Source organism: Melospiza melodia, unplaced genomic scaffold (assembly GCF_035770615.1).
Source record: "Melospiza melodia melodia isolate bMelMel2 unplaced genomic scaffold, bMelMel2.pri scaffold_28, whole genome shotgun sequence".
NCBI lineage: Eukaryota > Metazoa > Chordata > Aves > Passeriformes > Passerellidae > Melospiza > Melospiza melodia.
This window is the reverse complement of record NW_026948600.1, coordinates 5,161,406-5,188,009: the sequence shown is the minus strand read 5'-3', so window position 1 is coordinate 5,188,009 and position 26,604 is coordinate 5,161,406. Positions and strand designations below refer to the sequence as shown.

Here is a 26,604-nt window from a genome sequence, read left to right as displayed (position 1 = left end):
GATAGAGCCAGAGCTCGGAGCTGGTGCTCCATGAGCAGCTCCATGATGGGGAGAAGCCCCACACGTGCAAGGAGTGTGGGAAGAACTTCAGGTGGAACAGCGACCTGATTGTGCACCAGAGGACCCACACTGGGGAGAAGCCCTACGAGTGTGGGGAGTGTGGGAAGAGCTTCAGAGAGAGCTCCAGCCTGATCAAGCACCAGAGGATCCCCACTGGAGAACGGCCCTTCGAGTGCGGGGAGTGTGGACAGAGCTTCAGCCAGCGCTCCCACCTGATCTCGCACCAGAGGACCCACACTGGGGAGAGGCCCTATGAGTGTTCCAAGTATGGGAAGGGGTTTCAGACCAGCTCCCATCTCGTCCGGCACTATCAGAGTCACACAGAGGAGAGGCCCTTCCAATGCCCCAACTGTGGGAAGGGATTCAGGTGGAACTCCCACCTCGTCAGGCACAGGCACATCCACACCGCGGAGAGGCCCTACGAGTGTGATAAATGCAGGAAGAGGTTTCAGACCAGCCCCAATCTCCTCCAGCACTATCGGATTCACACAGAGGAGAGGCCCTTCCGCTGCCCCGAGTGCGGGAAGGGATTCAGGCAGAACTCCCACCTCGTCAGGCACCGGCGCATCCACACCGGGGAGAGGCCCTGCGAGTGTCCCCAGTGTGGGAAGAGCTTCTCCAGCAGCTCTCACTTGACCCGACACCAACGGAGGCACCGGTAAGGGAAGCCCTGCGAGTGCCCCGAGTGCGGGCAGAGCTTCGTGCGCTGCTCCAGCTCCATCCCGCACTGGAGGAGGCACTTTGGGCACAGCCCTGGTCACTCACATTCCCTGTGATCCATGTTGGCAACACACCTGGCAGCTTTTACTTTTGTTTTGGCCCTAATGTTTCTAGCTTCTCTATCTCTTTGCACTCCAAAAGTCAAGAGAGATGGGTCTGTCACCTGAAAACCACTGAAATCCCAGTGAAAACAACTCAATCTTACCCAAAAGGGCTCAATCCCACCTCAAAAAAACTCAGTGCCGTACCAAACTCACTTGATTCCTCAGCCACCAGGGTAAGATGGGGCTGGGAGGAGATTGGGAAAAGTGGGATCTCAGTTAGAGTGGTAGGATGAGGATTGTGTGGAGCTGGGTGTGTGGGATGCATTTGATAGCAAATAAAATTCTCAGACTTACTGATTTCTCTCCCGTTCATGTTCAGTCCGTTGCAGTTCTGTTTGCAGAGTGCCGCCTTCTCAGCTCATTGTGTCTGTGTCCCCTATTCTCTCCTGCCTCTCTTTGCCTGCTCTGTTTCTCTCTCAGTGTCTCCCTTGACCCAGGGACCACCATAGATCCTCCCCTGATTTAATTGACCCAGGCACCCCCAGAGACCCTCCCTATATTTAATTGCCTCAGGGACCACCAAATACCCTCCTTTGATTTATTGCCCCAGTGACCACCAAGGATTCTGCCCTGATTCAATTGACTCATTCCCTGATTTAATTGACCTCTGCCCTATTTTAATTGACCCCTCTGCCACCAAAGACCTTGCCCATATTATTTATTATTTTATTTCCCAAATATTATTTTAATTCCCAGTCCCAGGAGCTGAAGTCCTGAAGGCTGGCAGGGAAATGTCTCTGTAGGATTTTGCTCCATTTGCCTTCAAGGGCAGGAACATCTTTTCCTGTCTGGGAGCTGGAATTCCAGACTTTTGGAATGTATCCTGAGCAATACAGACTGGCATCAGATATGGACTGGGATCAAATGGATTGGGATCAAATAGGGACTGGGATCAAATAGGGACTGGGATCATATGTACTATCCTGAATTTCCTCATTATCCAAAAATTCCCATAATTCTGGAATTTCTGTTATCCCAAAATTCTCATTATCCCAAATTTCCCCATTATCCCAAATTTCCCATTAACCTGGAATTTCTGTTAGCCCGGAATTCCCGTTATCCCAAATTTCCCCTTGATCCCAGAATTCCCATTATCCTGGAATTTCTGTTATCCCGGAATTCCCATTATCCCAGTTCCCCCCATTATCCCAGTCCCCCACATTATCCCAGTTCCCCCTCATCCCATTTTTCCTTTTATCCCAGTTTCCCCCGTTTTCCCAGTTCCCCCCCACCCTGCTATCCTGTGCCCCCCAGTTATCCCAGTTCCCTACTCAGCGGATGCCTGAGAGACTGGAATCCTATGCACTGGGACAAACTGGAATTGGATAGCCCAGACTGGGATCCTATGGACTGGGATTATATGGAACTGGGATCCTATGGACTGGGATAAACTGGACTGGGATAGCCTGCACTGGGATCCTACGGAAAAGGATAAACTGGACTGGGATAAACTGGAATGGCACCAAATAGGGATTGGGAGTGTATAAACTGGAACCCTGTGAAATGGGATCCTATAGACTGGGACTGCACAGACTGGGACCCTATGGATCCGGGCCATACACACTGGGATAAACTGGTCTGAGATTCTATGGACTGGGATCTGACCAAACTGGGATCGCATGGACCAGGACTGGAAATACAGGGATGGCATGGAAGAGGAGGGATAACGGAGATGGAGAAAGGATGGAAAAAAGAGGAGAAGATGGGGTTAGGGAGGAGCAGGAGGAGGAGGAGGGGTAAAATGGGAGGGAAGAAGGAGGAGAAGGAGGGAGGGTCAGGGAGGAGGAGGAGGAGGAGGGAGGGAAAAGGAGGGACAAAGGAGGAGAAGGAGGTGGGGAAAGAGGAGAGGGAGGAGGGATGGAAGAGGAGAAGGAGGTGCAGTGAGGGAGAAGGAGGAGGAGAGGGGATGGAACAGGAGGAGTGGGATGAAGAGGAAGAGGAGGGACAAAGGCGGATCAAGGCTGAACAGATGGAACCATGCGCTGGAGCCCTGCCTGAACTTGCCCCACCTGTGGGATCATCGCCCCCCCCCCCCCCCCCCCGTCGCGCCGGTGAGCAGGGAGGGGGAGCCCGGCCCAGACATTCCGGGGGGTCCCTGGGTGGGGATTTTGGGGGGATGTTTGGAGAATGAAGCTGTCCAAGGCTGAGCGGAAAAGGCCCCTCGGGGGGACATCGGGGGGTGCCGGTGGCGGTGCTGGCAGAGGCAGCCTGGAGGAGCAGAGCCCTGTGTGCCCCAGGAACCCAAAGTGGGGAGCCCAGAGAGGGGGGAGCGCCGCCATGGGCGGGAGCCTCAAGAGCCTGGAGAGGGGCAGGGGGGACTCCTTGGAGCCGCTGCAGCCCCGAGCAGAGAATGAGGGGAGAAGGGAGCCCGGGAGCCCAAACAGCCCCAGCATCCCGAAATGGGGAGAGCCAAGAAGGGGGAGCTTTTGGGATCGCTGGGACTGCCAGCAGCTTGGGCAGGGCGGGCACCGAGGAGAAGGGGGACCCCCAATCCGAGCATGACCCCAGCAGCTGGGACAGGGGGGAACACTGTAACACCAGAGGCGAGGGACCTGGGAGGCTTTTTCAGGGCTGAATCTTGGTGTTTGAGAGGTTTTCTGGAGCCCAGATGTCCAGTGACTTGTAGAGATGGACTGGTGCAGAGGGACCTTCAAACTCACCGTGCTCATCCCTTGTTTTCCCCAAACCAGGATTTCCCATTGCCAACCCTTGGCAGGCTGCGAGGAAGAGGAAGATGCCCCGGGACACTGAGGCAGGTGAGGAGGAAGTCAGTGCCCCTTTCCCCTCTGTGCTGCTCCATCTCCCAGCCCAGCACGGCACTGGCTGCAGCTCAGCCCTGGGGGAATCTCCTTGCCCTTGCCTGTGGCATGGAGGCAAATCCCATCCTGTCCTTCCTCCCCCAGAGCAGGAGCTGAGCATGGAGAGCAGGGAGGACAAATGCCCACGGCAGAACCTGGTGGAAGAGGCCGTTTTGAGCGGCTCCACGGCGCAGGAAGCCAATGGGGAGGAAAAGCCCCGGAGATGCCGCATGAGGAGGGGCTGCAAACGCAGCTGGCGGGGATCTGAGGGGGAAAGAGCCGGCCTGGGCCGGGAAGGCGGCCGGAGATGGAGCCAGAGCTCGGAGCTGGTGCTCCATGAGCAGCTCCATGATGGGGAGAAGCCTCACATGTGCGTGGAGTGTGGGAAGAGCTTCAGGCGGAACTGCGACCTGATCCTGCACCAGAGGATCCACACTGGGGAACGGCCCTACGAGTGTGATCAGTGCAGGAAGAGGTTTCAGACCAGCTGTGATCTCCTCAAGCACCAGCGCACGCACACAGAGGAGAGACCCTTCCACTGCCCCGACAGCAGGAAGGGCTTCAGGCAATATATCTGTCTTGTCAGGCACCGACGCATCCATACTGGGGAGAGGCCCCACGAGTGTGAGGAATGTGGGAAGAGCTTCAACCAGAGCTCCAACCTGATCAGGCACCAGAGGACCCACACTGGGGAGCGGCCCCATCAGTGTGGGGAGTGTGGGATGAGCTTCAGGGAGAGCTCCACCCTGGTCCAGCACTGGCACATCCACACAGGGGAACGGCCCTACGAATGTGGGGAATGTGGGAAGAGCTTCTCACAGAGCTCCCACCTGATCCGCCACCAAAAGATCCACACTGGGGAGAGGCTCTATGAGTGTGATAAATGCAGAAAGAGGTTTCTGACCAGCTCCCATCTCCTCCAGCACTATCAGATTCACACAGAGAGGAGAGGCCCTTCCAATGCCCCGACTGTGGGAAGGGATTCCAGCACAACTCCATCCTCGTCAGGCACCGGCGCATCCACACTGGGGAGAGGCCCTGCGAGTGTCCCCAGTGTGGGAAGAGCTTCTCCAGCAGCTCTGACTTGACCCAACACCAACGAGGGCCCCGAGTGCGGGAAGAGCTTCGTGCGCTGCTCCAGCTCCATCCCCCACTGGAGGAGGCACTCTGGGCACAGCCCGGGTCACTCACATTCCCTGTGATCCATGTTGGCAACACACCTGTCTGGTTTTCCTTTTGGTTCAACCTTAATTTTTTTCTCTTCTCCTTGTTTTTCCACTCTAGAAGCCAAGAGGGATCAATCTGTCACTTCAAAACCACTGAAAATAACTGAATTTTACCCCAAAAGGGCTCAATTCCACCTCACATTGCTTTTTCCCTCCTGAAAAAAACTCATTCCCATGCCAAACTCTCCATTGCACAGCTGCCAGGGTGAGATGGAGTTGGGAGGAGATTGGTAGAATTGGGATCTCAATTTGGAGCAATGCGATGGGGATTGTGTGGGGCGGGCGGGGTGTGTGGGATGTATTTGATAGCAAATAAAACTTTCAGACTGTATGGTTTCTGTCCCATTCATTTTCAGTCAGTTCTGTTTGCAGAGTGCTGCCTTCTCAGCTGATTCAATTTCTATAAAAATCCCCCTTTTAAAATCACGTAACCCAAACAATCCAAAAACCAATATCCAAACAAAACCACCCACACACAATTTTTTAAAATAATTTTAATTTTTCAAGAGTACTTAAGGATGTTATTGAAGTTTAATTGTTTAGTTAAAATGTTTGAGAAATTATAGTGGTGTTTGGTTTTGTGTTTAGTGTATTTGTAATATAAATTGGTTTACCAAGGTGTGATAGATTGCATGTTAGTTTTTTTAGATATTTTTTATCTCAACTGTATTAGTCGTCAAGTTAAAACTTTCAAAAGTTATTTCTTGGTACATAATTTATTTATATTTATTGGTCATGTTATAGTAATAGTTGTTGTTTTGGATTGAATCATTATTGGAGTATTGTAAGTAAGAGTTGAAATTACTATATTTTGTTTTCATTATAATGATTTCATTTTAAAATTATCTTTTTCTTTATGATTTCATCCTAATTTTTTAAGATGATAGGAAGGAAGTTCAAGGGCAGGAACATTTTTTCCTGGCTGGGAACTGGAATTCCAGACCCTGGGAGTGTGTGCAGGACCACACAGACTGGGATCAAATATGGGCTGGGATCACCTGGACTGGGATCACGTGGATCAGAACCCTCCAGACTGGGATAGCCTGCAATGGGATCAAATATGGATTGGGACTGTATGGACTGGGACCACACAGACTGGGCTGGGATCCTAGGGAGTGGGACCATATGGATCAGGATGACACAGACTGGGAGCAAATATGGGCTGGGTCCATTTGTTTAAGTAATATTGTTCTATAGTTTTTATTTCTGTTGTTAATTAAGCTCAGTGGAATAGCTGCTTGTGTTAAACTGCCTGCTTGGATGGGATAACATCCAATGCACACAGGATGAGGACACGTGTACAGATCTGCCAACCATCAGCACTCCCCGTCTGAAGGCAGAGTTCACCAAGGCCCAAAAGCTGGAGGTGATAAAGAGAAGGAGCCAAAACCACAGCCGAGAAACACACATGCTCTGAAAAGGCAGACCTGAAGCCCCAAAACAGATAGCCTTCAAGAAATAATGAGTTAAAACATGGAATGTGAGGCATTTGAAGAAAGCATAGCATTAGGAAACACATAAAGCAATAAATCAGCTAAAGTATGAAACACAATGACAGGAAAGAGAGATAGGATAGGAGAGCTGATGGGCTAAGCATGTTCAGAGCCAACAATGTCAAACTGACCCTAAGAACTTTGCCAAGCCATAGAGACCAAGCCAAGTACACCGGGAATTGACCAGATTTGGAAAGGAGTTCAAAAGTTTAAGGAGGAAGACTCATCAGGAGACCCCAGCCCATGATGAAGGCAACCGGAACGACCACCAAGATGATCCCCAAAAGAGGTGTCCCTGCCCACGCTCCGCCTACACCACGCCCCATATGAATACTCATGCAAATATATGATTATGTATATGATCTGATGTAATCTTATATCCAAAAACTGTATAAAAGGCCTGCCTTTGTTACGGGAAACTCAGAAATCCATTTTGTGATTTCTCCGACGCGTCGCAATAAAATACCTCCTGCTTATCTGACTTAGGCTGAGTCTCTTAAGCAGTTATTCTCGCCTTTTGGGGCAAAATTCGGCATCATTTTCTGGCGACCCAGATGGGACCAGACAGGAGATCCAGGCCTTGAGGGGTCCTCCCGAGCCGAGTCCGGGGTCGGGACCCTCTGGGCGCCCCTGATGAATTTTTGTCAGAAGAGACTCCCCCCCGGACCAGCGCTTTTCGGTGGACGAAGGGTTCCCTGCATCTCCTGCTCCAATTAAGAGGTATTTTAATTGTTTATTGGTTTTGGGATAAAGCGCTTTTTTGGGAAACGGGGGTCAGACATGACCGCCCGAAGGGAAAGCTGGGGGATGCCCCGGTAAAGAATCCCAGCTGGGTTAGAGTCCCAGCATTGGTTTTGCTAGGGTTAAATTCCCAGCATTGGTTTTGTGATCGCAAAAAAAAAAAAAAAAAAAAAAAAAAAAAAAAAAAAAAAAAAAAAAGAGAGAGAGAAAACGTTAAAGTCCTGCTTGAAGGAGTATTTGTTTATCTTGGTATCTTTGGTTCGTTTTTACTGTGTGGGAAACTGTTTTAACATTGTGTTTAATGTTATAATACTGTGAATTAAGGGTCAAGAACTAAGATTGCTCTCTGAGAGGTCTGTCAGCCGGTGATCTTCTTGTGTCTGTTCTATGTGTCTGTTGCAAAATCTTACAGGAAACATCTTGCCGCTCTCTCTGTAATCTTTTAGAAGAGAATAAGTTGATAGACACCTGGGAAGAAATTTGTCACCCCCTGCAATTGTTATACTGTCTACGGTTGCGATTGCATGAATCTGGCAAACCGGTATCTCACGGTCTGTAGGCGACCTCTCGTGACCAAACCTGGTAAAACAGTCTGTTCTGATATAGACCATAAGGTAGGAACTATTTCATAAAGGTGTGTAGGTATGGGTGAGAGTAAATGAGACGCAGCATCGCTGCGAAGCGAGAGGGAGTCCCACTCCGCATTTCCTGTTCTTCGCGAGAAGCCAGGTCGGAAAAGGACAAAACTATTGAAAAATGTGTGTAGGAAGTGTTAAAATAAATTGGCATACAGTACTTGCGAGAAAGAGACTGATCTGGTTAAACAGACATAGGAAATAGCCGTGGGAGGTCAACAGAGTAAGGACACAAATATGAAAACCCCCTTAGGATGTATCTTAAAGCACTGGAAGGACTTGGGAGGGATTTCAGGGGGAAGCATAAGTAAAAAGACACTCCTTAAATATTGTACACAGTGGTGGCCATTGTATAAGTTAGATGACAATGAGAGATGGCCGCCGGAGGGAACAACTAATTATAACACTATTTTACAACTAATGCTCTTCCTCCGCCAGCTCAATAAATGGGATGACATAACGTATGCAGACATGTTCTTCACCCTAAGGAATAAACCTGAGTGGCAAAAAGAATGCGAAATTAATGTAGCCCCTCAGGATCCCCTAGTACTAGCCCTGGAAAGGGATAAGAAGGGTCCAAAGCCCAAGGAACGTTGCTGTGATGCATGTAGTAGAAATGAGAAAAAGAAGGGTGCGGGACCTACCTGTTTTTATTGTCATAAAAAGGGGCACCTGCAAAAAAATTGCAGAAAGAAACAGCAAGATGAGAAGACTTTTCAGGAGAATCAGAGAGGGCAAGAGTTTTTTTTAACGAAGAGGACCGAATTACACCCAGAAGAGCCCTTGATAATGAAGATAAGAGTAGGTCCTCAGAGTGAAGAATTTGTATTTTTAGTAAATACAGGAGTTTCTCGGTCAACAGTGACAAAATTACCCCAGGGATGTGAGATAAGTTGTGAGCGAGTTTCAGTAATTGGAATTACAGGAGAAGCTTTCCCTGTTCCTGTAATAAAAGGAGTGAAAATTGAAACAAATGACAAATTTGGAGTAAATGATTTATTGTTAATACCAGAGGCCGAGGAGAATCTGTTAGGCAGAGATCTAATAATAGCCCTAAATTTACAGATAAAACCCTGTGAAGGAAAACTTGAAATTCATTCTTTACCTGAAGAAGATAATCTAGAAAATAATGACACGGGTTGGCATTCAGGTGAAGTGGGAAAAAGTTTAGGGTGAAGGAGTCTGGTCCCCTTAGTCCCTCCTGGTCAGCACAAGCCTGTGAATTTTAAAAAGGCAAGAAGGGACTATTTATACAGACTCCAAATATGTTTTTAGTGTAGTACATACTTTTAGAGAAATTTGGAAGGAAAGGGGACTTATAAACACTCAAAGGAAGGGGTTAATATATGGGGGTTGATAATTTAAAAAAAAAAAAAAAAAAAAAGAACACCAGAGGGGGAAGGATATTAGAGTCAGAGAAATAATTTGGCTGATAAAGAAGCAAAAAGAGTGACCTTAAGAAAGGGAGATACTGAAATAGGGAGATACTGAAATCATGACCTTACAAAAAAATAGAAATTCAGCAGGACACTCTTTCCCTTCCGCTAGTAGAATTGGCAGCTATAAGGAAATTAAGAACAACATTTAAGGAGGAAAAGTGAGTTTTTCCTGATGATAGAATTATGATGCCAAAACCAGTGGCACATTAGATCTTAGATAACTTGTATAGACGGACATACTGGGAAACAAGAGTCTTTTGTGATCACTTCTTAAAATTTTTTGGTGTATGAGGATATTTGAAATTAGAAAGCAAATTACCCAGGGGTGTCTCACCTGTTAAAAGGTAAATAAGAAGGTGTTTAAAAGCCCTCCCTCTGGAAGATGCAAAATAGCCTAGCAGCTATTTCAAAAGATCCAGGTTGATTTTCTAGATTTGTTTAAAGTAGGTCGGTAGAAATATTTGTTAATTATAATAGATCAATTAACTCAGTGGGTTAAAGCATTTCCAGCGGCTTGGACTACAGTTAAAACAGTACTTTTTGATTGATATGGGAGCAACTTTTTCGGTTTTAAATCAGGAATTGGTACCTAAAAGAGATGAATCTGTACAAGTTGTGGGAGCAACAGGCCAACCAGAAAAGGCTTACTTTTTGAAACCCATTAAATAGAAAATTGGGAAACAAATGGGAATTCATCAGTTCTTGTATTTACTAAATTCGCCAAAGCCCTTATTGGGAAGAGACCTATTGGAGAACTTGGGAGCCATAATAAAGTTCAACAAGGACAAATTGGAATTTCAAGTAAATGAGGTACAACTGATTACAGCTCTAAGCCTAACAATCAGTTGTGTGGAACCTTAACCTGAGAATCACAACTTCGAGCGAATCCTGAGTGAGACTCACCCATTAGTCTGGGCTACTCCTCAAGCGGGAGATAAAACAGCTGTTGATTTAGCAGTAACCTGGAACTTGCTCTTTGAGGCTTTAAAGGAATGGAGAATAGAGAGAGAAACGGAGCAAGATGCAGACGAAAAGTCGGGGCTGATACCTGATGGGGGGTGGCTGAGGTAGAAGGGGGCTCTGATGGGGAACTTGGTGAAGAAAGTTCGGATGCCATGGGAGTTACCTGGCATGCTACCAGAGCTTCTGGGAAAGCTGCCAAGGCTTCTGGGAAAGCTGCCAAGGCCTTGGAGAAAGCTCCTTATCAGCTTCTTCTTCTTCTTACTTCTCGCTCCTTTAGCTAACAGGCCCGCTGCTAGCCCCTTCCACAATTCCCCCTGAAATCAAAACAAGCAGCACCGATTGTTGTTGAACTTAAAATTGGGGCAAGACCGGTGGTAAGAAAACAATACCCTCTGAGGATAGAAGAAAGAAAGGGGATTGAGCCCATAATCAAAAGGTTTTTGGAACTGGGGTTATTGGTAGAATGCGAATCGGATTTTAATACACCAGTCCTGCCAGTAAAGAAACCTAATGGAGCTTATAGACTAGTTCAGGATCTGAGAACAGTAAACGAAATAACCAAGACATTACATCCGGTAGTTGCTAATCCATACACGCTTTTAACTAGACTGAAGGACAACTTGGCCTGGTTCACCGTATTAGATTTGAAAGACGCATTCTTCTGCCTTCCCTTAGCTCCCGAGAGTCAAAAGATTTTTGCCTTAGAACAGTGGGAAAGGCCGCTGGGAGATGGCACCCTTCTGCAGTACGTAGACGACCTCCTAATAGCAACAGTGACAAAAGAAGAATGCATTGAATGGACTATTTCCTTGTTAAATTTCCTGGGTTTAAGTGGATATTGAGTCTCTCAACAGAAAGCACAGCTGGTGCAAAAAGAAGTGGTGTACCTGGGATACGAAGTCTCCAGAGCACAGCGATCCCTGGGAGCAGCTAGGAAAGAGGCCATCTGCCAGATGCTGAAACCAGAGACGGTGAGAGATCTGCGTGCCTTTCTGGGGGTGACAAGTTGGTGTCGCCTATGGATCTACCAGTATACTCGCTAGAAGGGAGAGCCCCGGCAGAACCCATCGAACACGACTGCCTGGAAACAATTGAAGCCGTCTACTCCAGTCGCCGGACAACTGGTTTTCGGATGGCAGTAGCTTCGTGAAGCGAGGAGTAAGAATGGCTGGCTATGCAGTCACTACTACAGAAAAGGTAATTGAGTTGAACCCCTTGCCTGCAGGGACTTCAGCTCAAAAGGTAGAGCTGATAGCTCTGACTCGAGCCCTGGAATTGGCGGAAAACATGCAAATTAATATATGGACAGACTCTAGATATGCCTTTTCCGTTGTACATGCTCACGGAGCCATCTGGAAAGAAAAATGACTGTTGACTACACAAGGAAAAACAGTCAAACATGCAGAGGAGGTTCTGCAATTGCTTGAGGCGGTCCAATTCCCAGCACAAGTGGCCATAATGCATTGTAAGGGACATCTGAAAGGTAACACTATTCCAGAAATAGGGAACAGGAAGGCAGATACAGAAGCTAAATTGGCTGCCACAAGAACTAGGGAAGTGGAAATAGTGGCCCTAATACCAGGAGAGCTGGATACCAACATCAAGCCAGATTACCAGGAATCAGATCATAGATGGATTCAAAGAAATAAGGGCAAAATATCAGAAAATGGTTGGGGTCAATTGGAAACAGGACAGTTAGTAGTACCAGGAAACGTGATGTGGCAGTTTGTAAAAGCAGAACATGAGAAGGCCCATTGGGGTCTAGATCCGCTTTACCAATATTTGCAAACCAGGATAGCAGGACCGAAATTATTTACTACTGTAAAACACGTTACGTCCCAGTGCGAGCGGTGTCTGAAAAGCAACCCGAATACGGGAACCAAGGTACACCAAGGAGCCATAAATCGAGGTAAATTCCCAAGTGAAGTATGGCAAATTGATTTTTCTGAACTCCCAAGAAAAGGGGGGTTTCAGCATTTGTTGGTATTAACTGATACATTTTCTGGGTGGCCTGAAGCATTCCCTTGTAGGACAAATAAGGAAAGAGAGGTAACTAAAGTACTGTAGAATGAAATTATTCCACTGTTTGGGATACCGAAGAGCATTTCCTCGGATAGGGGTACACATTTCTGTGCAAAAGTAGTGAGAGCAATAAGTAAAGCATTACAAATCAAATGGCAATTACACATGCCTTACCGTCCACAGGCCAGTGGGCAAGTGGAAAAGATGAATCATCTTATCAAACAGCAAATTGCCAAAATATGCCAGGAGACTAATTTGCAGTGGTATCAAGCTTTGCCTATTGTCAAACCAAGATCAAAAGAAAAGTTAAGCCCATTTGAAATTTTGTATGGTAGACCTTATGCTATGCAAGTTGTAAATGGGGATGCCATAGACCAAATCGGTAATCAATACATTTACGATTATGTAATTATGGTGGGGAAACAGTTTGATAAAAATGCTACTGTGATGATAGAGCACCAACCTAAACAACCTGATTGCAAATTGCATCCGTTTAATCCCGGTGATTTGGTATGTTAAGAATCTTTTAGGAAAACCCCTACAAGAGAAGTGGGAGGGACCTTTCCAAGTGCTGCTGACTACCTTCACCACGGTTCGGATCAAGGAGCGACCCACGTGGATCCACTCTCACGGGTCAAGAAAGCTCCGGAGAACAAACAAGAGGAGCAGACATCATAATTCTGACTCCACCTCAAACCTTTACAACTCTGATCATTGAGCTCTCGAGGGACTCTCTAGATACCTGCTAAATGGGTGAAGCCTTACGTATCTGGGATGTCGGGTGGTGGGATAGAATAACAGCAGGAGATGAAGGACGACGACTGCTGAGAAAGCTTTTCTTTAATGTACAGCAGGACCTCCAGCGTCTCGCGCAATATAGTGAACCAGCTGCCAGAGCCCTAACGAACCCACCACAGGATTGGATAAACTGGGTTCTTACCACGCAATTTGATGAATCCAAACCACTGAATAGTACAGCCTGTTGTGCTTGTAGTAATTTGTTTTGCTGTGCTTGGGTTGCTCTAAAGTGTGCTGGGTGCGGGTATACTTACTGGTATGATCAGGCACTTGTGTGGCAAATTTGGTGTTGGAGGTGTCGTGGCCAATGGGCAAGAGAACATAGCTGGATTAGAGCGTTAAGTAAATTTACAGGTTTGCCAGGAAGAGAGGGACTTAATTTGTATGAGAGTGCAGAACAAATAATTACTGCTTTTGTGAGGTGGCGTTTGAATCACGAACTAAAGGGACTAGAAATAAGGAGAAATTCTCACATTGTGGCTGCCCGGTGTAGACAACAAGTCCCACTGACCCAAACATCTGTGGTAGGGCCCTTTGAGGGGGATCCTGACCAAGCATTGGATCAGTGCATCGAGAACCTTCAGAGATTGAGGGTAGGAAAGTGGGGAACAGCAAAACTCAAAAGAAAGAAGGGAGAAAAGAAGTGAAAGCTACACGAGATGCATTTCATTGCTGCTGTTGTATTATTGCTAGTGAGCTAAACAATTGGGATGTTGGGCCAAAGATGGGCTAAATAAAACGACAGAAGTTTTAGACATATTAATTACAGGTGTACAAAGTGTTAATCATGCCGTATTACAGAATAGGGCGGCTATAGACTTTTGCTTTAGCGCAAGGCCATAATTGTGAGGAGTTCGAAAAAATGTGTTGCATGGGAATGTGTTGCATGAGTCTCTCTGATCATTCTGTTTTGATTCACAGCAAGATTAGGGACATTCGAGAAGGACTCCACAAGTTGAAGGAAGAAGAAGGACTAGGAATCGATGAATGGCTAAAGAGTTTGGAACTTGGGCTATGGTACGAGCGTGTCAGCGCCCTATAGGATTAGAATTTGACGAAAGAATTCGTAAGTTATAAGAAAAAGGGGGGACTGAAGCACCAAAACAGATAGCTTCAAGAAATAATGAGTTAAAACATAGAATGTGAGGCATTTGAAGAAAGCATAGCATTTAGGAAACACATAGAGCAATAAATCGGCTAAAGCATGGAACACAATGACAGGAAAGAGAGATAGAGATAGGGGAACTGATGGGCTAAGCATGTTCAGAGCCAACAATGTCAAACTGACCCTAAAAGCTTTGCCAAGCCATAGGGACCAAGCCAAGTACACCGGGAATATTACAGCGACCTGAGTGGGTCGCTGCTGGTGATAGAGAGACGGTGAATCTTGTTTCTTGATCAGAAGGCTTGATTTATTAAGATAATATATATAATACATTATGACTATACTAATAGAATATAGAGAGAGGTTTGCAGAGCTGCTAGCTAAGCTAAGAATAGATAGAAAAGAATCCCAAACAAAGCTGTGTCCAGGGACTCAGTCCCCTCACTTGCCCTGGTGATTGGCCCTTAATTATAAACATAGGAAATGAGCCAATCAAGGTGTCCCTGTTGCATTCCACAGCAGCTGATAATAATTGTTTACCTTCTCTTCGGTGGCCTCTGGCCTCCTGAAGACGCAGAAATCCAAAAGAAAGGATTTCTGTGGAGAAACGTCTGCGACATCTCACCTTTCTAAATTGTATAAAATAAAAGAAAAATGCTGATGTGGAATGAACAGGAAATTTCTTCACCTATAGAATATACAATAACTAACAAATCACTAAAACAATGCTATAATATAAGAAAAATGCAAAATACAATGTAAAGAGAATTTGAGTCCATGCAGATGAATTTCAGGAACAGTCCAAGAGCCGAAGGTGTTTCCCTTGGAATATCTGAGAGTCCTTTTGGTCCTGAAACAGACTTCTGCAAAAGAGTTCCATCAATAGTTATCAAAAACCATTGACAGTCTTAATACAATTTGAAACGATTTGAAACAACTTGAACAATTTTGGAATGTCCTTTCTGGCCCTTCAATGCTTCAGCGCTTCAGAGCTGCTGCCCAGTATTTTCAATCTTTTTTATTAAATCTTTAATTTTTTTTTTTTTTTTTTTTTTTTTTTAATCGAAAAGCAAAAGAGCAGCAGCCAGGCAGAGCAATTCCAGAGAAGGAAAGGCCCTGGCCCATGCTGGACCAGGAACCCCAAAACTGGCTCACACAGGGGGACCCGGACCAGTAGGACAAACCACAATTCCCAAAAATATCAGGAGGCCAAGTGATGGCCCTGGCCCAGGAACCTCCTGAGCCAACCGGCCCAGGCCAAACCCACGAGGAAGGCTCTGCATATTCACAGGCCTGAACCCTGCTGCCAGCACAATGGCAGCACGGGTAGTGAGATGCTTCCTTTCCCCTAAACCACTGAGGCATGCCAGCAGCAGGGAAATAGGAGCCTTCCCCAGCAATCCCATCTGGGGTCTGGAGATGTTTGTTTCCCACAGCAAACCAGCTATGGTCTCCCCCAATTGTGCCCTCTCCCTCTGCAATGCATCGGGTTTGTCTCTCATCCTCCCCGTGGCATCATCCCCATCCCCTCCGGGCTGGGGATCAGAGGCAGAACTCTCGGGATGCACCTGCCCCCCCATGCCACTAGGGCACAAGAGAGGTGGCGGCCTCCATGGGACAATCCCCGAAAAACCACCCCCCAAACCGCCGAGAATGCTGATCTTAAAAACAGGCAGCTGGACTGCCACAACAGTGAGCTGGCGGGCAGCCCCCGCTCCACGGAAGGAGAGACCCCCGCCGGGACAGTCTCTGACAACGGCAAAGCCGCTGGGACGTCCGGTGGAAGCAGCGGGGGGGAGCCGGAACTGGGGGGGGAACCGCCGTGGGCTGCTCCGAGGGTCCCGCAGGCTCAACGCCGTTTTCAGCCCCATCCTGAACAGGAACTGTCTCGGCTGGAGGAGGCGGGGACGCGCGGGAACACGCTGTTGCTGCGTCCCTTGGCTCTGAGAGCTGCGGCAGGCACGGCACGGGCACCAGCGGAGCTTGGAGAAGCGGCGGAGCGTCACTGTTGCTTAGCAACAGGTCAATCGCCGAAGGTGTTGTCTCTTCCGCCTTCTCCGACACAGGCGCTGGCGGGGCCGGGGAGGCCGGTGCAACTGCAGGCGGGACCTCCTGGAGAGGCGGAGACGGGATCTCCTGGAGTGATGGCTCTGGCAGGACCATGGAGGAAACCTCAGAGACCAGTGCCGCCCCCATGTCTGAAGGCGGAGTCTGAGAGGCCGGCGCTGGCTTGAGCGGCCACTCCCATCCCCCCGGAGAGAGAGAAGGGGGGGAAGGAGAAAACTCCATCTGAGCATGCTCCGGAGCAAGAGTAAAAAAAACTTCTTCGCGCTGCGAAGTTTCAGCCCCCCCGCCGCCAAGCAGGGGGGGTTGAAAAGCCCAAAGTCATCACCCACGGGGTCTTCTGCCAAGGGTGGTGGAAACGGAGCTTGGCCATAACAATTAGAGATCCATTGAAAACAAGCTGCTCTGCGTTTCAGGATTGGAAAAGCTTTATAAATGCTGGGTAGATAGAAGGCAGGACACGTCCCTGGTTCCAGACGAACTGGAAAATGGAGTCCATGCACTCCCAGACAAAAGCATCTAAAGCGTACAAGATATCAGTAAAGAACCCAAAAAGCTTTGCCCATTGAAAGAATTCATAGATATCTGTTTCTGACAAAAGGAAACCATCTTCTCTAGACCAACGTTTCCAGAGGGCAATAATTTTCTCCTCTGAAGGGGAGAATTGAATCTCTTCTGGCAAGGCATGGGTCTGCCATACAAACAGCCACAAACTACGAAGGGCTGGTTCATCAGGGATAGAAAAGCTAACAGTACCTTTTGAAAGAGTCCAGCTTTCTCTGGCCAGCTCCACAGGTCTGCTGCTCTTTTCCATCATCTTTCCTGATGGTTTTCCAGAAGAAAGTTCTCTTTTGTGGTCAGCCTTGGCTGTGAACTCTGTCCATATCAGGATCTTCAGTTCCTGGCTTGAATCCACTTTTGTGCTCACTTCAAAGCAACCACCAAATGCTACACATACAGGATTTTTACCTAGTGCAGCAATTTTGCTCCTCTGGTTTTATCAGATTAATTTTTGCTCTTACACGAGGGGTCACCAGATATTACAGCGACCTGAGTGGGTCGCTGCTGGTGATAGAGAGACGGTGAATCTTGTTTCTTGATCAGAAGGCTTGATTTATTAAGATAATATATATAATACATTATGACTATACTAATAGAATATAGAGAGAGGTTTGCAGAGCTGCTAGCTAAGCTAAGAATAGATAGAAAAGAATCCCAAACAAAGCTGTGTCCAGGGACTCAGTCCCCTCACTTGCCCTGGTGATTGGCCCTTAATTATAAACATAGGAAATGAGCCAATCAAGGTGTCCCTGTTGCATTCCACAGCAGCTGATAATAATTGTTTACCTTCTCTTCGGGGGCCTCTGGCCTCCCGAAGGCGCAGAAATCCGAAAGAAAGGATTTCTGTGGAGAAATGTCTGCGACACCGGGAATTGGCCAAATTAGGAAAGAAGTTCAAAAGTTTAAGGAGGAAGACTCATCAGGAGACCCCAGCCCATGATGAAGGCAACCGGAACGACCACCAAGATGATCCCCAAAAGAGGTGTCCCCGCCCACGCTCCGCCTACACCATGCCCCATATGAATATTCATGCAAAGATATGATTATGTATATGATCTGATGTAATCCTATATCCAAAACTGTATAAAAGGCTTGTTTTTGTTACAGAAAACTCAGAAATCCATTTTGTGATTTCTCCGACGCGTCGCAATAAAATACCTCTTGCTTATTTGACTTAAGCTGAGTCTCTTAAGCAGTTATTCTTGCCTTTTGGGGCAAAATTCGGCATCAAAACCACCAAAAGTCTGCTCCAAATTTGCCCCAAAATTCCCAAATTTGGCCCCATAATTGTCCATAAAATCCTGAAAATTTGCTCTAAAATGCCCAAACTCCGCCCCAAAATCCTCAAATTCAGCCCCAAATTCCCCAAAATCGGTCCCAAAATCCCCAAATTTGGCCTCAAAAATCCCCAACATTTGGCCCCAAACTCAGCTCTAAAATCCCAAAATTCTGCCCCAAATCAGCCCCTAAATTTCCCAAATCGGCCTCAGATTGGGTCCCAAAATCACAAAGTTCAGCCCCAAAACTCGAGAATTTGGCTCTAAATCTCCAAATTCTGCCCCAAAAATTCCCAAATTCAGCCTCAAAACCTGTTCTGAAATCATCAAAATTGGCTCTAAAATTGGCTCAAAAATCACCAAATTTGACCCCAAAATCCCAATTTTTATTCCCATTTTTCCCCCATTTTTCCCCCTATTTTCCCCAAAATCCCCATTTTCTCCCCCTAATCCACATTTCTCCCCATTTTCCCAATTTCCCCATTTCTCACCCCAATTTCCTCCCCAGGCAGTTCCTGCTCCGGGAGGAGGTCTTGGCCTTCCGGGCCTCCCTGGGCCGGGCGCTGACCCAGCTCCAGCAGGAGCTCCAAAATCCCCAAAACCCACCCCAGGAACCCCAAAATTTGGCCCCAAAACCTCAAAATCCACAAAATTCAGCCCCAAAATCCCAAAATTTGGACCCAAAATCCTCAGATTTGGCCTCAAAATCAGCTCCAAAATCGGCTCTAAAACCCCAAAATTTGGATCCTAAATGCCCAAATCTGGCCCCAAAATCCCTGGATTTGAGCCCAGACTCGGCCCTGGAGCAGCTCCAGCAGCAGCTGTGGAGGGGGAGGGGCCGAGTGGTGAGTGCAGGAATTTTTGGGGGAATTTTGGGGTTTTTGGGGGGATAAAATGGGGAGTTCGGGGGTTTTGGGATTTGAGGTTTTTGGGGATTTTGGGGGGGTTTTATGGGCTTTTGGGGGGTAAAATGGGGACATTTTTGGGGTTTGGGATTTGAGAATTGGGGGTTTTTAGGGTTTTTTTGGATTTCGGCTTTGGAGTTTTTGGGGTTTTGGGGGTTTATGGGATTTTTGGGGGTAAAATGGGCAATTTTGGAATTTAGGATTGGAGATTTTGGGGGTGTTTTGGAGGTTTTTTTTTTGTTGTTTTTTGGGGATTTGGGGTTTTTGGGGTATAAAATGGGAAATTTTGGGGGATTGGGGCAATTTTGGGTGTTTGGGATTTTGGGGGTTGGAGATTTGGAGTGGGGGGATTGGGGAGATTTGGGATTTTGGGGGATTTGGGATTTGGGAATTTGGGGGATTTTGGGGGATTTTAGGTTTGAGGTTTTGGGGTTTTTTTTGGTGGTTCTGGGCCTTGGAGTTTTTTGGGGAGGTTTGGGGTTTGGGGGATTTTGGGGTTTTGGGATTTGGGATTTTGAGGATTCGAGATTTTGGACATTTTGGATTCGGGATTTTGGGTTTTTTTGGGGGAGGGGTTTGGGGATTTGGGGTTTTGGGGGGATAAAATGGGAAATTTGGAGATTTTGGGGTTTTGGGAGCATTTTTGGGGATTTTGGGGTTTGGGGTTTTTTGGGGTTTTGGATTTGGGGGTTTTGGGGGGTTAGAGTTTGGGGGATTTGGGATTTGGGGGAGTTTGAGGTTTTGGGGATTTAGGATTTGGGGTTTGGGGATTTTGAGGTTTGGGATTTTGGGGGGTTTTTTGGGGATTTTGGGATTTTAGATTTTGGGATGATTGCGATTTGGGGTTTTTGGGGCATAAAATGGGGAATTTGGGGGTTTTGGGGAAGTATTTGAGGGGATTTTGGGATTTGGGAGGTTTGGGGATTTGAGGGTTTGGGATTTTGGGGCTTTGGGATTCGGAATTTTGGGGGGATTTGGGACATTTTGGGGTTTGGGGGGTTTTGGGGGAGTTTCGGGGTTTTGGGGGATTTAAGATTTGGGGGTTTTGGAGATTTTGGGCTTTGTGATTTTGGGAGGAATCTGGGGAATTTTGGGGGTTTTGGGGTTTCGTGGATTTGGGGGTTTTGGAGGTTTGGGGTTTTTGGGAGATTTGGGGGGAGAATTTTGGGGGATTTGGAGGTTTTTGGGGGGATTTGGGGATTTCGGGGGACTTGGAGGATTTGGGGTTTTGAGGGGATTTGGGGACATTTTGGGGTTTTGGGGACATTTTGGGGTTTTGGGGACTTTGGGATTTTTGGGGGTAAAATGGGGAATTTTGGGCTGAAATTGGGGTATTGGGGATTTGGGGTTTTTTTGGGATTGGGAGATTTGGGAGTTTGGAGCACTTTGGGGGATTTGGGGAATTTTGAGGTTTTTGAAGTTTTGAAGTTTTTTGGGGTTTTGGGATTTGGGGTTTTTGAGGGGGTAAAATGGGAAATTTTGGAGATTTTGGGGGGCTTTGAGGGATTTTGGGGTTTTGGGGTTTTTGGAATGTTTGGGGCTTGGGGATTTTGGGGGAGTTTGGGGGGTTTTTGGGATTTTTGGGATTTGGTGTTTTTGGGGTTTGGGCATTTTGGGGGATTTGGTGGATTTGGGGGTTTTTGGGGTTTTGGGGGTTTGGGGGATTTTGGGGGATTAGGGATTTTGGGAATTCGGGTTTGGGATTGGGGATTTGGGCTTTTGGGCTTTTTTTTTTTGTAATTTAGGGGGGAAAGGGGAATTTTGGGGGAAATGGGGAACTTTGGGTAATTTTGGTGATTATGGGGTATTTTGGGTGATTTGGGAGAGATTTTTGGGGTATTTTGTGGACCACATTTTTTGGGTTAATTTGGTGATTTTGGGTTAATTTTGGTGGATTCTTGGGTTAATTTTGGGCTAATTTGGGGATTTTTAGGTAAATTTTGGTGATTTGAGGTTAATTTGCATGATTGTGGAGGGATTTTGGGGGATTTTGGGGTGAACTTTGGTGTATTTGGGGTTAATTTAGGTTAATTTGGGTGATTTTGGGGTTAATTCTGCGTTACTTGGGAGGATTTCAGGGTTAATTTTTCTGTATTTTGGGTGAATTTTGGTGATTTTGGGGTGAATTTGGGGGGATTTCAGGGTTAATTTTGGTGAATTTGGGGCAAATTTTGGTGATTTTTGGGTTAATTTGGGTGATTTCAGGGAGATTTTTTGTTAATTTGGGTGATTTTGGAGGGGATTTTGGGGTGAATTTTGTGCATTTTCTGTCAATTTTGGGTGAATTTTGTTGATTTTTGTGTTCGTTCGGATGGTTTTGGGGGATTTTGGATGAATTTGGGGTGAATTCTGATGATTTTTAGGTAATTTAGGTGATTTTGGATTAATTTTGGGTTTATTTTGGTTTCATTTTGGTGTATTTTAGGTTCATTTTGGGTGAATTTTGGGTTTACTTTTGGATGAATTATGTTGATTTTTGGGTACATTTGGATGGTTTTGGGGGAATTTTGGGTTCATTTTGTTGATTTTTGGGTTATTTTGGGTGAATTTAGGGTGAATTCTGTTGATTTTTGCCATTTCCCTCCCCAGCTCCGTTTGCAGCAGCGCCTGCGGTTCCTGAGCGCCGCCACCAGGGGGCGCCGAGCGGCGCTGGGAGCGCTGCGGGAGCAGGTGGGGAGCAAACCAGTATGGACCAGTATGGACCGGTATAAACTGGTTAAACCCCGCCAGGGACCCCCCCAGTGACCCCTCAGTACCCCTGCAGGAACAGGTGGGCACCGCATCAGTATAAACCAGTATAGACCAGTATGGACCAGTATGGACCAGTATAGACCACTAAGCCCCAAAGTCCCCTCCCAGTATATCCCAGTATCCTCCAGTCCGTCCCAGTTTATCCCAGTTCCTTCCCTGTCCCTCCCAGTTCATCCCAGTTTGACACTAGCTGTGATCTCAATGCTCCCAGTCCCTCCCAGTATAACCCAGTCCCCTCCCAGTCTGTCCCAGTTCATCCCAGTTTGACTCCAGCTCTGATCCCAGTGCTCCCAGTCCCTCCCAGTTCCTCCCAGTCCATCCCAGTTTGACTCCAGCTGAGATCCCAGTAACTCCCAGTTTGATCCCAGTCCCCTCCCAGTGTTCACAGTAACCCCAGTCCATCCCAGTATCCCCCAGTTCCTCCCCAGTCCATCCCAGTATGTCCCAGTTTCCTCCCAGTCCATCCCAGTCCCTCCCAGTATAAACCAGTGTCCCCCAGTTCCATCCCGGTCCATCCCAGTGCTCCCAGTTTGAGTCCAGCTCTGATCCCAGTGCTCCCAGTAACTCCCAGTACGATCCCAGTTCCCTCCCAATATATCCCAGTATCCTTCATTTCCCTCCCAGTCCCTCCCAGTAACTCCCAGTAACTCCCAGTTCCCTCCCAGTCCATCCCAGTTCAATCCCAGTTCATCCCAATACTCCCAGTTTGAATCCAGTTGAGATCCCAGTATATCCCAGTTCCCTCCCAGTCTGTCCCAGTATGCCCCAGTTCCTCCCAGTGCTCCCAGTTTGTCTCCAACTGTGCTCCTAGTAACTCCCAGTTTGATCCCAGTCCCTCCCAGTATAACCCAGTCCCTCCCAGCACCCTCCCAGTTCCATCCCAGTATATCCCAGTATAACCCAGTCCATCCCAGTATCCTGCACTTCCCTCCCAGTTCCCTCCCAGTCCTTCCCAGTTCCCCCCAGTTCCATCCCAGTCCCCTCCCAGTATAACCCAGTATCCCCCAGTGCCTCCCAGTACAAACCAGTCCCCTCCCAGTCGCTCCCAGTTCATCCCAGTTTGACTCCAGCTCTGATCCCAGTGCTCCCAGTCCATCCCAGTTCCTCCCAGTGCTCCCAGTTTGAATCCAGCTGAGATCCCAGTAACTCCCAGTTTTATCCCAGTACCCTCCCAGTATAAACCAGTTCCCTCCCAATCCCTCCCAGTATAAACCAGTATCTCCCAATTCCCTCCAGTGCCCTCCCAGTATAACCCAGTTCCCTCCGAATCCCTCCCAGTATAAACCAGTATCTCGCAATTCCCTCCAGTCCCCTCCCAGTATAAACCAGTTCCCTCCCCGTCCCTACCAGTCCCTCCCAGTTTGATCCCAGTTCCTGACGTCTCTGGTTGGCCGCAGGTTGTGGGCGTGGCATGGGCGGGGTCGGGCTTGGCCCCTCCCCCTCTGGAGGCGGCATGGCTGCGGTGCCGGCAGCTGGCACTGGGAGCACTGGAAGCACTGGGAGAGGAGCCTCGCCCCCTGGCACAGGCCACGCCCCCCCTCTGTGGGGGCTGGCATAGGAGATGGGCGTGGCACAGGTGAGGGAGGGGTGCTAAGGGGGAGGGGCAGGGCTTAAAGAGGGATGGGAGGGGCTAAAATTAGGGAGGGGCCTATACCAGGGGGAGGGGCCTAACCCAGAGGGCTTAAATGGGGGAGGGGCCTAAACCAGGGGATTGGATAAAGTGGGGAGGGTCTTAAAGTGGGAGGGGCCTAAAGGGTGGGGCAAAGGCTTGAGGGGTGGGACTTAAAGAGGAGGAGGGGCTTGAGGGAGAGGGAGGAGATTTAAGAGTGGGGAGGGGCTCAAAGGGGGAGGGGTTTAGACAGATGGCATCTAAAGAGAGGGAGGGTCTTAAAGATGGGGAGGGGAGAGGCTGGAAGGGTGGGGGAGGGGCTTGAGTGGGGGAGGGGCCTCGAGGAGGGAGAGGTTTAGAGAGCTAAGGGATGGGGAGGGGAATGGGGAGGAGCCAAAAGATGGGGGAGGGACTTAAATTTAGGGGGAGGAGCTTGGAAACAGGATTGGGGAGGAGCTTGAAATGTGGGGGAGGGGCTGGAGGGAAAGGGGAGGAGCTTAACGAGTGGGGGAGGGGCTTGGAGAGATTGGGAGGGATTTGGGATGGGGCTTAAATGGGGCTGAAAAAGTGGGGGAGGGTGCCGCCAATTGTGGGCATGTCCTGCGGGGTTTGGGGGGCGTGGCTAAGCCCGCCCCTGCCCCTTGTGTCCGTCAGGGCTCGCTGCTGTCCCAGGCAGCCATCTTGCGTCAGCAGCTCCACCAGGGGGCGCTGTGCCTGCGCCCGGGGGCGGGGCCTGCCCTGAAGGCGGAGCCAGAGTCACTGGCCCCACCCCCCCTCGCTGTGGACGTGGCCGAGCTGCTGCCCCGGCTGCGATTGGTCGGAGAAGGGAATCAGGGACTGGCCCCGCCTCCAGGAGCTCATCAGCCAATGGTGGGGGATGGGGCGGGGCCTGGAGGGGGAGAGGCCTGGAATGGGGGCCTGGCTCCTCCCACCCCAAGCCCCACCCTCTTTTCCTAACCCCACCCCTCCCCCCAGGTGGGCCCAGCCGGCTCAGTGGGTCCTGGCCACGCCCCCTGGCTGTGCCCCCTTCTCCCATTGGCTGCAGTGCTGGAGAGCCGCCGCCCATGCCCTGCAGCCCACGCCCACCCCCGAGGAGGCCCCACCCACCCCTGAAGAGGTCCCGCCCACTGTTTTGAAGGGGGAGGAGTGAGCAGAGGAGGCTCCGCCCATTTGAAGCACTCTGGAGGTTCTGATTGGTTGGGAATAAAATGGTGCGGGGAAAGGGGCGTGGCCTGAGTCTGTGCTCAATGTGGGGACCCAAAATGTCCCCAAATGGCCCCAGAATGTCCCAAATGGCCCAAAAATCACCTCAAAATGGCCCCAAATGGCCCCAAAGTGCCCAAAATATCCCCAAATGGCCGCAAATGGTCCCCAGGGGGGTCCTGAGGTATCCCCAAGGTGTGTCCATAATGCTCCATTCAGGTCCCCAAAATGTCCCCAAGATGTCCCCAGAGTGTTCTCAGGGTGTCCCCACAGTGTCCTTCAGGTGTTCCCAAGGTGTCCCTGCGATGGCCACTGAGATGTCCCCAAGGTGTCCCCAAGAGTTCTTCAGGTGTCCTCAAAGTGTCCCTGAAGTGACCCTGAGATGTCCTCAAGGTGTCCCCGGGGTGGCTTTGAGATGTCCCCCCAAAGGGTCCTCAAGGTGTCCCCAAGATGTCCCCCTAAACTGTCCCCAAGGTGTCCCTCAGGTGTCCCAAAGTGTCCCCAAGGTGTCTCCTGGGGTCCTAAAGTGCCCCTGCGATGGCCCCTGAGATGTCCCCAAAGCTTCCCCAGCGTCACTCACATATCTCCCTCAAATGTCCCCAAAGTGTCCCCAAGGTGTCCCCAGGGTGTCCCCAAAGTGCTCTCAGGGTGTCCCCATGATGGTGACCCTGAAGTGTCCCCCAGGGGTCCCCACGGGGTATCCTGAGGTGTCCCCAAAGTGTCCCCAGGGGGGTTCTGACAGTGTCCCCCTGGGGTTCTCAGAACGTCCCCAAGGTTTCCTCAAGGTGTCCCCAAAGTGTGCCCAGAGTGGTGGCTCTGAAGTGTCCCCAAAAGTGTCCCCAAGGTGGCCTTAGGGTGTCCCCAAAGTGTCCCCAGGGGCCTCCTGATGTGTCCCCTTGGTGTCCCCATGACAGCTCCCAAAGTGACCCCAGGGTCTGGCGTTCCCAGATAGTCCCCACAATGTCCCTGAAGTGTCCTTGAAATGACCCCAGGGAGTTCCTGAGGTGTCCCCAAGGCGTCTCAGGGATGTCCCCAGGGTCATCCCAAAGTGTCCTTGAAGTGGCTCCAAAGTGTCCCCAAAGTGCTCTCTGGGTGTCCCCATGATGTCCCTAAAGTGTCCCTGAAATGACCCCAGGGTGTCCCCAAAGTGTCCCCAAGGTGTTCCTGAGCTGGGGGTTCTTAAAATGTCCCCAAAGTGTCCCCAAAGTGCTCTCAGGGTGTCCTCAAAATGTCCCCAAGGTGTCCCTCAAGTCTCCCCAAAGTGACCCCACAATGTCCCCGAAGTGTCCCCAGGATGTCCCCAAAGTGTCCCCGAGGTGTCTCAGGGATGTCCCCAGGGTCACCCCAAGATGTCCCCAAAGTGTCCCCAAGGTGTCCCAAGAGTGTCCCCAAGGTGTCCCAAAGATGTCCCCAAAGTGTCCCCAAGGTGTCCCCAGGCTGCTCTCAGGGTGTCCCCAGGATGTCCTCGAAGTGTTCCCAGGGGGGTACCAAAGTGACCCCACGATGGGCGCCATGATGTCCCCAAGGTGTCCCCAGGGTCACTCCCAGATGTCCTCAGGGTGCTCTCAGGGTGTCCCCGAGGTGTCCCTGAAATGACCCCAGGAGTTCCTGAGGTGTCCCCAAGGTGGCCCCAGGGTCACCCCAAAGTGTCCCCAAGGTGTCCCCAAAGTGCCCCAAGGGGTCCCTGAGGTGTCCCCAGGGTGGCCCTGCCCCATCCACACCAGGGGACACCAGCAGAGGGCGCCCCGGTGCTCCCAGTGCATCCCAGTACAAACCAGTGCATCCCAGTGCTCCCAGTTCAAACCCTGTCCATCCCAGTGCATCCCAGTTCAATCCCAGTGCTCCTACTGCATCCCAGTTCATGCCAGTGCTCCCAGTTGATCCCAGTGCTCCCAGTACATCCCAGTCGGTCCCAGTTTGTCCCAGTTAATCCCAGTCCATCCCAGTGACTCCCCTCAGTCCCTCCCAGTATATCCCAGTACAAAGCCGCTCTGTCCCAGTCCCTCCCAGTACAGAGCTGAGGAAAGTGAAGGGAGACAAGCACACATCCGATTGATGAGCATCGATCTCAGATTTATTGATCCAGCTTACACACTTTTATAGTAGTGTTAATTAAGCTCATACATATTG

The 26,604-nt window shown here is 49.2% G+C and overlaps 1 protein-coding gene across 1 annotated transcript; it reads left to right on the top strand.

The window, feature by feature from the left end:
* Positions 1-5: 5 nt before the first annotated feature.
* Positions 6-24,421, top strand: LOC134433860 (zinc finger protein OZF-like; the record flags this gene model as incomplete). Its single annotated transcript, XM_063182561.1, has 6 exons — positions 6-663; positions 3,980-4,184; positions 4,269-4,614; positions 21,501-21,581; positions 23,926-24,087; positions 24,317-24,421. Coding segments are annotated over 6 exons (1,557 nt in total), but the record flags the coding sequence as incomplete, so codon positions are not given.
* Positions 24,422-26,604: the final 2,183 nt, after the last annotated feature.